Below are 13,381 nucleotides of genomic sequence, written 5' to 3' on the forward strand. Positions count from 1 at the left end.
TTCATTTTCTCCGACCCCTTAGACTGGTAGGTGTGGGCAACGCCCACACCAGCGTTATTAAGAAAATGACAAAAAGCCGGTGTTAATGGAAGTGATGGTGGTAACGGGAAGCAACGCGCAGACGTATAACACCTAATAACATGGATGGAGGGCGGTGTTCTTAGACGTTATTTGATGTTATTAGGTGCAATAACGGGCGCCCACTCCTAGCAGCCTTAAAAATAAAGAATCTCACAAATTTAGATTTTAAAAGTTTATGCCAAACAACCATGAGCTAAAAAAAAAATCCTTTTAATCACGCATTACTCGTTTGTATAATTTGAAGGGGGAGAGAAAATGCGATTACTGTTTGTAACCTCTTAATTTTTTCTATGTTTCTACCAACTTTGGGGACTCCGAGGAGAACCAAAAGGGTTTTCTACAAAAACAAACCCAAGATCTCATACTGTAAATCGCAGTAAAAATCATGGAATCTGAAGGTATTCTTCATTTGGGGTCACTCTCTTCTTCACTTTTCTTATTAAAAAATTTACATTCCTATCCGATTTCTCTATTATAATATTCAATTTCGTGTTTAGGGCAACAACAAAACACATCCAACCCATCAGCCGTGATCGCAGCTCTTCTATGTAAAAGAGCCAAACAACATGAAGAACTTCGAAGCATCGAAAAACAGGTTTCATTTCGGCCTAACGTTTCCTTGATCTTGTAATTTCATTAGTTTCTTGATTTCCGTTAACTGGCTTCCTTAAATTCGTTTATTAGGTCTTTTGTTGATTTTGATGGGTCCGTAGGTTTCTTCAATCTTTAAATTTGAGTTTCTGCTTTGGGTTTGAAGAAATTCAGTGGTAACAAAAGAGAATTTCAATGTTTTCAGTCAATTACCGATTTGCAAATAGTTCACATATATATAATTGTGTTTTGGCATCCTCTAAAAAAGGAAAGTTTCAAGGTTCTTGGATCAATGGATATAAAAGAAACAAAGATTCACAATTTCAGTTATAGTGTGTGTTTTCAGTATCTTTCTAAATAACGAAAGTTTCAAAAAATTTCTAGGGTTACCAAAATCTTTAGGTTAAGAGACAGTAGTCTGGATGTTCCCCCTGCATTTCACAATTAGGGTTCCCTTCCTGAAAGTTCCAACAACTGTAGAAGTCATGAATTCTCAGTTCTCTACTTTCAGTTTCCTTTTTCAAGGATAAATGTTTTAAAATGAAATGTATGAGGACAATGTTGTATCTATATTTGTATCCGTATCCGTATCTGTATCTGATTGTGATGTTCTATAAATTTCATGACAACTAAAAACCTAACTGTTTTTTTTTTCTTAATGTTTTGTTCAAGGTTTATGACATGGAGACGGCTTATCTACAAGATCCAAGCCAAAGTGGAAACGTATTAAAAGGTTACGAAGGGTTTCTGTCAGCATCTAAGAGCACTTCATTGTAATTCCAAAAACTACTCCCTTAACTTTCTTTGATCCATATCTTTATTCTCTACTACATCGGTCCCATTAAAATTGCAACGAAAAACTGTTTGTTGAATGTCTAAATTACCCTTTGACAAATGCAAAATAAAGACATCTTGTGGACCCATGTCGATGCTATATATATATATATATATATATATATATATATATATATATATATATATATATATATATATATATATTTGTTGTTGGTAATGGGCAAATAGGTCATTTAATTGACTCGAGTTACTTGTTTCGATTTCAGCTACAAGCGGTCTAGGAAATTTCAGGTGGAAGATAGGCTCTTTTCACTATCTTCGGTCACCTCACAAGCGGTATTCTCGATTCTATTTTATTTGTTTGTAATATTTGTATGTGTAACCAATTTATATGGAACCGGTTATATTTTTCTTTAATAACTCTGCTCAAATAAGCTCATCAACCGTTTTAATATATTATCTTTTTATGAAACTAAAAACAAGGACAAAGAAGTGTTTGTTATTGGGTCCATCCAACCCGTTTTCACATGGTTTAGAATTTAGAAATTTACCTTTTTTAGCTTAACCTGTGTTACGCCATTTTGCCAACTATAACCCTCGCTTTCTTTTGCCTCACAAAATGTTTTTATTGAGTTACGCCATTTAGTTTGCATATTAAGAGTATATCGCCATGTGTGGGCAATTTCGTCTTTTCCAACTTGTGTATGGCTAATCATAAACTTTTTTTACTTTTATGTGGCTTCTCAGACCGAAGAACATGCTGCAATGGGAGCTGCATCCGCAATGGGACCGTAAGCACCTTCTTTTACCCTACTAACATACTGCGTTTGATATTCATTGGACTGAGACTGATATCAGTGTTGGGACAAAATTGTAATTTTTGGGAATGTTTTATTTGGTCAGGGGAAAGCCGAAAAAGGGTAGACCGGGACCCAGGGATGTGAGAAGAATCAGGCAGTACAGTGAACCTGACTTTGACTATGAAGATGATCCTGATTTGATTTGAGATATTTGGTTTATGGAGGCTTACAACTAGGTATGCTACAAGAGAAGGGATAAAGATATATAATAACAAAAGTTTGGTTTTGCCGTTGATGGTGGATGAAAGATTGTTGCTTTTATGTATATAATATATATGCATATAAACATTGGTAGTTTTATGAATTTAGGGTGATCAACTCAAAACCTATATCGTGAAAGCTTACATTGCTCAACTTGTGAATGGTTGATACGTAATCCATTTTGATATTGACCCATGGGTCGGATTAATAGGATGATCCAACTGTTAGACATTCTTGTTTGGAGTTGCCCATTAGGCTCATATTCTTAGAAGGCAACTAACTTGTGGGCCTTTCCTACAACCATACAAAGAAACAAAATTTTGGGAATATTTCAAAATATGAAGTTTAGCAAAATCATAAATTCATTCGGTTTAACAAAGAAACTGAAGTTCAGAATCAAAAATCAAAGAACTGAAATTCATCTGGTGTAAGAAAGATTTGAACTTCAACAACTTTTAAATGAAGAAGTAAAAATAAAGTGACAAAATTATAAAAATGAACAGTTTGTTGAAATTTTAGTGGCAAAATTAAGAAAATGTTAAAATTATAAACATGGAAAGTTTCCTGTTGAAACCTTCCATGCGTTTTAATATATATATATATATATATATATATATATATATATATAATTTCATTTAAAAAAAATTGTATTCATATTACATTGTAAGAAAGAAATCGAATTGCATAATTAGATTCAGAAAGAATAAGAAATTTCAAAAAAGTTTTAACGTACATAGTATCGAAGATGATCTAGAACTTCAGATTCATTGCAAATGCACAAAATCAAAAGGAAAAAAAATATTTTTTAGAAGTGCTAGTATGATCTTGTTTTAGAATAAACCAATTTTTTATTATTCAATTATGTTGCGACTTGCGATAAACCAAGAAGGCTTGATCAATTTGTATCATAATATACGATGTCATTGTAGTCAAACATACATCAATTGCCTACTTCTTTAGCCGTTAGAAACTTAGATCACTTGATTTTTCGTCTTTTTAGTTGTTTTGAAAAACACAAAACGACAAATATCCCAAAAACCAAAAAAAACCCTAAAACAGATCAGACAAACATGAAAATGGAAAATTCAGTAGAAACAAAAAAAAGAAAAAAAAATCAATTTTGAATGTTTAAAACTTTTTTTTTTCGTTTGGTTTCAACTTTGGGCAAAAATCGAACATCAACCCTTGCAGCATAGCATAGGTAGTGTAGGTGGGGTATACAAAGCCTCGTGATTTGCTCCTCCCTTATTCGCCGGCGTGAAAGTTCGATCACATAGTTAGCTGTGGGGATACTCTTTGCTCTTCTTTCTCGCATAGTCGCAAGAACTTGCTCCCTGTTCTTTTTCGATCAACCTCTTATGCTAATTCTTCTTTCCTTTCTCTATACGTTGATTATTTCAACTTTGGGGGCTGGAAAATATGAAAATGCAGAAGACCATGGCGCAAAATCCTTTGTCGGAAGACGTTGGTGCGTCTATATCATGGATTGAGACCTCCGACACCGTCTCCCGCCACTTCTTCTTTCAACCAGACGGCCAATTTTCCGTAAGTATTCAGCATACGATAACGCTAATCAATTTTTTACAATTAGGGTATTCAAAGTGCCATAATTTACAGTTCTAATAAATGTATCATCTGTTGTTAATCGCAGAATCTAAACTTTTTCATAACGCTTAACATCATGAAAATTGAATCTTGTGGGATTTTTGTATTTTAGGTGAAGGTGCTTGACGATTCAAGACCAGTTGTCCACAAAATGGCTGAATCCTTCGTCAACAAATTCTTCCCCTCTGGATTTCCATACAGGTGAGTTCATGGAACTTAGTTCCCCTAAATTGTGTTGAAAAGTTTCATTTCTCATATCATGTAAATTCTACCATCTCTTCTTACTCCAGCGTCAACGAAGGATACCTTAGATATACTAAATTTCGGGCATTACAACACTTCTCAAGTGCAGCACTATCCGTTTTATCAACTCAGGTCCTCTTCCAATACACTCCGTCTCTTAAATTCCATTTTTACATGATTCATTCCATTGTAAGAATACATAATCTTACCCCTTTGCAGTCACTGCTATATGCTGCAGGCTTGAGACCTACCCCTGCACAAGCAACTGCAGTTAGTTGGGTGAGAAACAACTTTCATCTCAAGAATTTGATCATACCAATACTAAAAGAACTTAACCTCACATTCTTGATGTCAAACAGGTACTAAAAGATGGAATGCAGCATATGGGAAAACTAATATGTAGCCATTTAGGTGCACTCATGGATGCAGAACCCAAACGGTGGAGAATAGTGGGTTTGTACTTTGTACCATTATTTTTGTTCTTTGTTCTTCTATATGACTATGAAATATACAACTTCAAGAACCTCTTTTTAATATGTAGCTGATGTGCTATACGACTTGGGCACTGGTCTCGAAATTGTTTCCCCATTATGCCCTCAACTGTTTCTTGAAACAGCTGGGCTTGGGAATTTTGCAAAGGTTAGTTGGTGGTGAATCAATATCAATATTCAATAATTATATAATAACCCAAATTGACCAATTTTAAAAACTTGGTTGCCATTATTGAACAGGGAATGGCTGTGGTAGCTGCAAGAGCAACAAGATTACCAATTTATTCTTCATTTGCAAAAGAAGGAAATCTTAGCGACTTATTTGCAAAAGGAGAAGCCATCTCAACTGTGTTTAATGTGCTTGGGTTAGGTGCTGGTATCCAGTTGGTTTCAACAGTTTGTTCATCTATGCAAGGAAAGGTACATGTAAAATTTTGAATTTACATTATTGCCCCTTTACTATATATGGGAAACAAATCTAATATTAGTTCCTTTTGTTTTGTGCAGATGATTGTTGGGTCTCTTCTTTCTGTAATACATGTCTACAGTGTATCTGAAGAAATGCGAGCTGCTCCTGTTAACACATTAAATCCACAAAGAACTGCAATGATTATAGAAGATTTCATTAAGGTTCATAAACAAATGCTAAAAACTCTTTATCATTATTTACATTTTTGTCCTGTCTATTTTGCTAATGTTTTATGAATTTCTTATTAAGATTTACAGTCCCTGTGTATAGCTTATTTTTGCAATTTTGGTCTTGTAACATTTTTGGTTCAGGTTCCAAGTAAAATGACTCTTTTAGTCCCTGAGCATAGCTGATTTTATCCAAATTTGTTCCCAAAAATATCCTCATTTTAGTTAGAGGACCAAAAATGTTAGGAAACATCAAATAAGGACCAAAATTGCAAAAGAAAACATTGTGGGACAAAAACTGAAAAAAAAAAACCCCAGCTAAATCAGTTATGGACCAAAACAAATAATAAAAAGTCAAAAAAACGAGATAAGGGTATATTTGTCACATTCTATATCAGTTATGGACCAAAACCTCAACAAGTGAAAAGTTTCATTTAGGGACGAAATATGCAAATTTGAGTAAAGCAGAAGGATGAAATTTATAATTTTAGACAGGAAAGGTGTCGAGCCCAGTAGACCTGAGGTACAAAGAAGATCTGTTGTTTCCAGGGAGGTTAATAAAAGATGCTGGGAATGTGAAAGTGGGTGGTGATTTGCATAAGGCAATTAAGCCCTCAAGATTAAAGGAACTTAAACAAATGTTTCCAAAAGAGAAATTTTTATTAAGTTGTGGAATTGAAAAAGGATGGACAGATATGGTGTTGGAGCATAATGCCACCGGTGAAGATGCTTTGAGAGGGTGGTTGGTGGCGGCATACGCATATTCTTCAAATATTGAAAAAAATGGGTCCGAATCTGAATGGGATCATTTACAAGAGGCTTATCAGAAGATGAAGGTGGTGATGATTACATTGCTTCCTCAAATACAAGCTAAAGGATGGCATACGGATCGTTTTCTTGATGGAAAAGGTATGCGGTTTGGTTTTTAATTAGAGATTATAACAAGTTTGTTTTTCCTAAAATACCCTTTTCTGTGTTTGTAACTTTGGGTTCATTTATTGATTAGTTCAAACTCACTGAGTCAACTCAGTAAGGTCGCATATACTCACTGTTTTCTTGATGCAATATATGTGAGGCTTAGGTTATAGTTCTGTATTAGTTGGAAAGTTTCCCATCGAACCAGGGTGTGTGAAAATATGCTTCATATTCTTGCAAATTTTGGATTGTTTATGATTGTATGTATAGCTTTATTTATATCTTGTTGAGGCCAATGGATTTATGGTTATTGTATTATATCAGTTTAATTTGTGATATTTTTTGTTGAATGATGATGCCATGTTTTCAAAAAATATATTAGTGCATATGTGTAATGGTGAAATTGATGGTATTATAAAGGTAATTTAGTTAATTACTTGAGGAAATAATGAATTTAATGTAATAAATGTAAACGATAAAAAAAGTTGTAATAAGAAACACCGGAGTAATTGTAGATGATATTTGCATAACTAATTATTATTCACACTTGTAAATCAGGAGAGATTCTCCTCTAGTCTCGAATGTGACCTAAAAGTAAAATCTATCATCTTCATTGATCAGTTCCAGCTGAAGGTTTTGCAACATCATCTTGAAGAAGCTGTGTAATGATGTGTTTAAGGTGATGGAATTTGGCATACTCTGTTGCAGATGCTTTGTGATTGTTGTTCCATAGCCATGTTATGACATGACTACGAAGCCTACAAACAAAAAAATAAAATAAAATAAAAAATTAGTGGATAGTATTTAGACAAAATAAGATCAAGAAAGATGATTATATACCTACTATTCAATTATTTAATTTATTTTAAAGGGAATCTGAAATCATATTTTAAAGTCATTCTGAAAAGAAAAAAACAAATGTAGAACTAACCATTGTTCGTCAACCGGTGTTGGAAGACGTGCTTCCACTGCGAAACACTTCGCTGCCCTATCGCAGCCTTCAGCACGCAGAAATAAGTACATTATTGCTTTCAATCTACATTCACGTAAAATTTATTAAAAACTGATTTCTAAATAGAAATTAATTACAAATATAGTGCTAGTACTCGTAGTAACTAATTACCCCAAGTCCAAGTCCATTTTGAATGTTTGCGGGATTGTATTTGTATGAACAACCTGTAATAATCCAGATAATACAATCAATAAAAACAATAAACTGTGTCTTCAAGTGGATCAAAATAATAATTATAATAATAAACATCCAACATAGTCATATTCGTATGTATAAAGACATGAAAAGCAAGAGATAAACAATCACTCGTTAAAAACTGTTTATCTAAAAACGATCAAAGGAGAACACAATCTGATGCATATACATAACACTTCAATACATATATGTTTTCGTACATTATATCTACACGAAGAACATATTACATACCCGTCTAAGCAATACCAACGAACCAAACCCTAGGATTTTGTGCCTCGATATTTTAGAGAAAGAAAGGGTTAAGACTAAGAAAGAAGTTGTTACTGCACATGGGGTAAAATCGTCTTGGGCCACAGCCCACAACAGATGTTATGCCCACGTATTTCGTCCCTTTTTTTTTGGGATAATGACTTGAAATGGTAACGAACTTTCGACTTTGTTCACATTTAGTCACTAAACTTTTTTTCGTTATCTATTTGCCACTAAACTATTGAAAATGTTCACATTTTACCCTTATGACCGGCTGTTACCGGTCATAAGGGTAAAATGTGAACATTTTCAATAGTTTAGTGGCAAATAGATAACGAAAAAAAGTTTAGTGACTAAATGTGAACAAAATCGAAAGTTCGTTTCCCTCTAAAAAGTTCAATGACTAAATGTGAACAAACTTCCTCTTGTATTATGTTTTAGCAAATTATTTATTTTTGTTAAATTGTAGCAACATTTGTTGACGAAGAAATCTATGAAATAAAAAAAAAACAAAACCCTGAAAATATATTTGAAAAAAAAACAAAAAACCGAAACCGAAATAAAAAACCAATGGTTTGACATTTTCCAAAATAAAAAATCAAAATTTCCAATCTGATTTTGGTTTTACAAAAAAATGAACCATTCTCACTGATGTGAATTATGACCATTGGTTTGGCATGCAGAATTAAAGAACACACAAAGAACACGGTGATTTGGGTGTTTAAGAGATGCATTCGATTATGAAAGGTGTTTACAAAAAAAGATCTAGATCTAAATCTACATAATTAACACACACAAACACTCTCAATGTTACATCTCTCAAGCACACCTCTACATGTGGTATGAACCCACCTTATATAGAGGTGTTTACATGTCTCTCTCTCTATCTCTCATGTCATAAAAGGATAGTTTTGGATAGAAAATTCTGAATTGAGCGCTTTCTCATTCCCTTTTTGGTTTTATAATCATTTTTCGATTATAAAAAGGTGGAGGGATTTAGATATGGAAATCCGAAAGTTGAATTTTTGTAAAACCAAAATCAGATTGGAAAATTGTGATTTTTTATTTTGGAAAATACCAAACCATTGGTTTTTTATTTCGGTTTCGGTTTTTCGGTTTTTTTTAATATATTTTTCGGGGTTTTGTTTTTTTTTATTTTATAGATTTCTTCATCAACAAATGTTGCTATAATTTAACAAAAATAAATAATTTGCTAAAACATAATACAAGAGGAAGTTTGTTCACATTTAGTCATTGAACTTTTAGAGGGAAACGAACTTTCGATTTTGCTCACATTTAGTCACTAAACTTTTTTTCGTTATCTATTTGCCACTAAACTATTGAAACTGTTCATATTTTACCCTTATGACCTGTAACAGCCGGTCATAAGGGTAAAATGTGAACAATTTCAATACTTCAATGACAAATAGATAACAAAAAAAAGTTTAGTTACTAAATGTGAACAAAGTCGAAAGTTCGTTACCCTTTCAAGTCATTATCCCTTTTTTTTAGTGGATGTGCCTACACCTTGTAGCATAGGTGCACATACATTTTTTTTGAAAACCTGGTTGGTTTTAAAAACCTATTCGGTTTGGGATAACGAAAGTCAAAACTGGATCGGTTTGAAACCAGTTTTTGAACAAAAAATATCCAAATCTATAAGAACTGATTTGGATTGGTTTAAAACCGGTTTTTAAATCGGACCAAGTTTCGGATCATGAACCTTTTTTTTTTGTGCACCTCTATCTAGCAGATTTCATGTGGTTATTACCATTGTAATCATTTTTTTGGGTTATTATGTTCATAGATATCGTCAGATTAAAATTATTACCAAAAAATTTGTAATATCAACGAATATAGAGTAAATTACAAAAATATGGTTCATGTGGTTATGTATATTTTTAAATTAAATCCAGTTATTTCAATTAAGATGCGAGCATCCCTGAATTTTTTTTGTCATGCATTTGGTACATGCATTCAATGTCGTTTGTCTTGCCCCTAATAAATCAGATCATGTGTCTGAAGCAAATCAATCATTTTATCTAACTTTTTCAATCTAATAAAGAAATCAACATACCCCTACCGCTTTCCTTTCAAACCTCTAACGCCCTCTTATCGGAAAATCTATACCGACTTCCATGCAGGCCAATGTACAATGTTTAATAAGAAAAAAAAACTAAAAGTACACCTTTTAAATTGATAGATCTTCCAAGTACAGTATCTTAATAATAGAAAAATCAAAAGTGCAAGATTGTAATAGAAAGTAGTGAAATGAGTGTTTTGCAAAACTAGATGAAAGTTGTCGTTTTTATTTATGTATGAGTGTTTAGAAAAAGTAACATAAAGCTTTTGATGTGGTGGTCTTTTTTATTCGGTTAAATGAATTGTAAATAAGAGGTGTCGTAATATTTCTTAGACTGCATGGCTTAAAAATCCCTTAGAGGCTATCAGACTTATGTAAATTTTCCGGTTTTGCCCTTTCTAGCATCTTGCTAGTTAGGAGTTAACTGAATTTTTGTTGTTCAACAAAAAAGTTGTTACATGTGGAAATGAAAACGTAAGAATTAGTTATAAACCTATATAAGATTAATGATCATTTGACCAAGTGAGATTACAGACTAGAGAGCAATTACATGGTGAGTTGAATGATGTCACAAGTCTAGTTGTTATTCAATGAATGAAACTTTATTATTGCGAAATGTCACATCCTTCAATGGATTTTAAGTTCAATGAGAAAAATAAAAGTTTTCTAATTATTAAGTAAATATTTTTTGCAATATTCTATTGAGTTTTGTAGAGTCCAATGCATTGTAGGAACAAAATGATAGAGTTTTATGGAATATGAAACTAAGAATAACATGGCATCCGGGTTTGAAAATCATAGTTTCATTTCTACACAAGATAAAACGATTTAAAATGCTTATCGTAAGGAATGAACGTGCCAAATATAATGTTGATCTCTTTTATAAATTACATTTCTAAAACTCATTATCATAATATGATTGTGTTAAATATGTGTGTAAGTGTTAATGTAATTTGTATAGTTTAACTATAATATAACGTTCTTATGTATTTTTTTTTTCACCACATATGAAACCCCCAAACTCTTTATATTTCATTGTAATATATTTATTTTATAATTTAAATATTTTTTTAATGTGAAATATTATCATATTAATGATGAATTTTTTGCATTATCATTATAATATACTTAAAATGTTTAATTTAAATATCATGTTAAATTTAAAATGTAAAATTAAAATATCAAACAAACTTAAAAATGTTCCAAAACTATTTATTTAAAATATTTTAAAACGTTTAATTGTTTTACATGTAAATCTAAATTGACATGTCGATTTAACTAAAAATATCCAAAACCAATCTTTTTTATAATAATTGTAAATTTTCCAAATAAATGGTTTTTAAATTAATTAACAATAATAATAGTTTAAGACATGTGAGAGATATTATGCATAACCTATTGACCCATGTTCAAATCCTGACACTACTCGGCCCCTGTGGGCATGGAGGTTCGCCTGCAGTGACTCCAGAGCATGAGGCATAGACTCATGTTCATGTAACACCTGATATTCATGTATTTTACATTATTGGTCCCTTGTGTCAAAATCTTTGCATTTCAGCCCGTACGCTGGGCGTACGTGGGGTACGCACAGGGTACATGATCAAGACTTGGAAACACGTGACTCATTCTAGTACGTGGGCGTACATGTGGTATGCAGGGCGTACTAGCTCAGGCCTTAAACCCTAAAATTTAGGGTTTATTCCCTATTTAATCAACATTATACACCCTTGGACCTTCTAAAGACAACCTCCACTCCTTCCAAACCCTGATCTCGAGTCTTATCCTTGTGTGTAAAATTTTTGAAGCTTTTTAGTGATTTTGGTGCTTTCTTGTTGAAAAAGAAGGCTATTGAAGAAGGTGGTGTTGCTTGCAAACTTGTGGATCCAGAAACTACCTCACCTTGTGCATCTTCTTAAGGTATAAAGTTTATACCTTGGTGTGTTTCCTTCAAGATATCTTAAAGAGGTTATTTAAGAACCTTTTGTCCCAAGCTTGGATCTTTGTGAGTATGGTGTACTCCAGAGCATATTAATTGTCCTTTCATGTGTTTTAGGTCATCTAGAATCATACAAATGCTTGATTGAAGGTCCCTTTCTTTCCATGCAAAAGTGTGGTGGTTTTGAGTATGGTTTAAGTTAGGGTTTTGAGGTTTAAGTGAAACATCCCAAAAATACGATCCGAAAATTTCATTTTTAATTTAATAAAATCAGTATTCAAAAAACAACATCAATACAATCCCAATAAAATAAGTGTATCAAACATCATCTCGAATCAGAGTAAAACACAAAAAGCAAAAGTAGGTGGTGTGTGCTCTGCAATCATCCCGAACCCTTCCCTTTGGAACTAGAAGTACATGAAACATAAACTAAAAACCGTAAGCACAAAGCTTAGTGATTTCCCAAACTACCCCATACCATACATAATAAATCACATACTGGGCCCCCACCCTCCATCGCGCCCCGCCCGACATCGAACCCCGCTCGGTATACAAATCTGTTATTCTTAGGCCCCGCCTGACATCGGGCCCTGCCCACTATACACATAGATATATATTACATAATCATACTAACACATACAATGATCATAAAACAATAGCCTACGATACAGTCATCGGGCCCCGCCCGACATCGAGCCCCGCCTGGTATACATAGCAACACATATCACATGCAAGGGTCACACAGACTCCTAGCATCCTAACATAAATAAAAAGGTGTAACGTCCAAAAATTTCACGCCAAATTCAAACTTTTTAAATCACAAATAAAAGTCAAATAGTATTGTTTACAAAATGTTTTCAAATTAATATCCATCAGAGTGTCCCAAAATCATAACATAAGGATGAGGAGCGGTACGGTCACGCCTTCGCCTTGCCACGATCTCCTGAAGTACCTGAAACAATAAACTGAAAACTGTAAGCCCGAGGGCTTAGTGAGCTACCCCCAAAATACCAATACCACACTGACAATACCATATCAGTAACAATCAATCAATCAATCATGCATACTGGGCCATCGACCTGACTGGTCCGCCCTACCGGGCCTATAGTCTATCTGAATCTATTCATGCATACTGGGCCATCGGCTTGACTGGACCGCCCTACCGGGCCTACAGTCTATCAGAATCTATCCCGAGCCTTCGGCATGACTGGTCCGCCTCATGGGCCTGCAGTCTCCCCGGACCGCTCATAGGGTATGTTGGCCTTCAGCACAAAGCAGGACCGCCTCAACCCAACCAATAAGCAAATAACCAAGTTCGCATAACTATCATATACTGGCATATACAAACATCAAACATATCTGTCATACTGATCATCAACCATAGAATCCTCTCGTAACTAGAGTACCGACCTAGCAGGTCACTAACATACCAATCCTTACGGATCATAAAGCATAACATACTGTCTACCCTGATTCCGATCTAGCAGA

The 13,381-nt window shown here is 33.7% G+C and overlaps 2 protein-coding genes across 2 annotated transcripts; both read left to right on the plus strand.

Moving 5' to 3' along the window:
- The first annotated feature begins 327 nt into the window (after positions 1-327).
- On the plus strand, positions 328-2,759 carry LOC145128997 (uncharacterized). Its single transcript, XM_079063758.1, has 6 exons — positions 328-479; positions 579-676; positions 1,345-1,445; positions 1,734-1,803; positions 2,215-2,258; positions 2,371-2,759. The coding sequence occupies exons 1-6, from the start codon at positions 467-469 to the stop codon at positions 2,471-2,473; spliced, it is 429 nt and encodes a 142-aa protein (XP_078919884.1). The 5' UTR covers positions 328-466; the 3' UTR covers positions 2,474-2,759.
- A 921-nt stretch (positions 2,760-3,680) lies between these two features.
- LOC145128280 (protein root UVB sensitive 2, chloroplastic-like) lies at positions 3,681-6,701 on the plus strand. The gene is made up of 9 exons (XM_079063088.1): positions 3,681-4,073; positions 4,246-4,334; positions 4,424-4,508; positions 4,596-4,655; positions 4,736-4,829; positions 4,918-5,015; positions 5,108-5,287; positions 5,375-5,497; positions 5,995-6,701. The coding sequence occupies exons 1-9, from the start codon at positions 3,948-3,950 to the stop codon at positions 6,430-6,432; spliced, it is 1,293 nt and encodes a 430-aa protein (XP_078919214.1). The 5' UTR covers positions 3,681-3,947; the 3' UTR covers positions 6,433-6,701.
- The last annotated feature ends 6,680 nt before the right edge of the window (positions 6,702-13,381 follow it).

Source organism: Lactuca virosa, chromosome 8 (assembly GCF_052849685.1).
Source record: "Lactuca virosa cultivar CGN04683 chromosome 8, Lactuca_virosa_CGN04683_v6, whole genome shotgun sequence".
Lineage (NCBI taxonomy): Eukaryota > Viridiplantae > Streptophyta > Magnoliopsida > Asterales > Asteraceae > Lactuca > Lactuca virosa.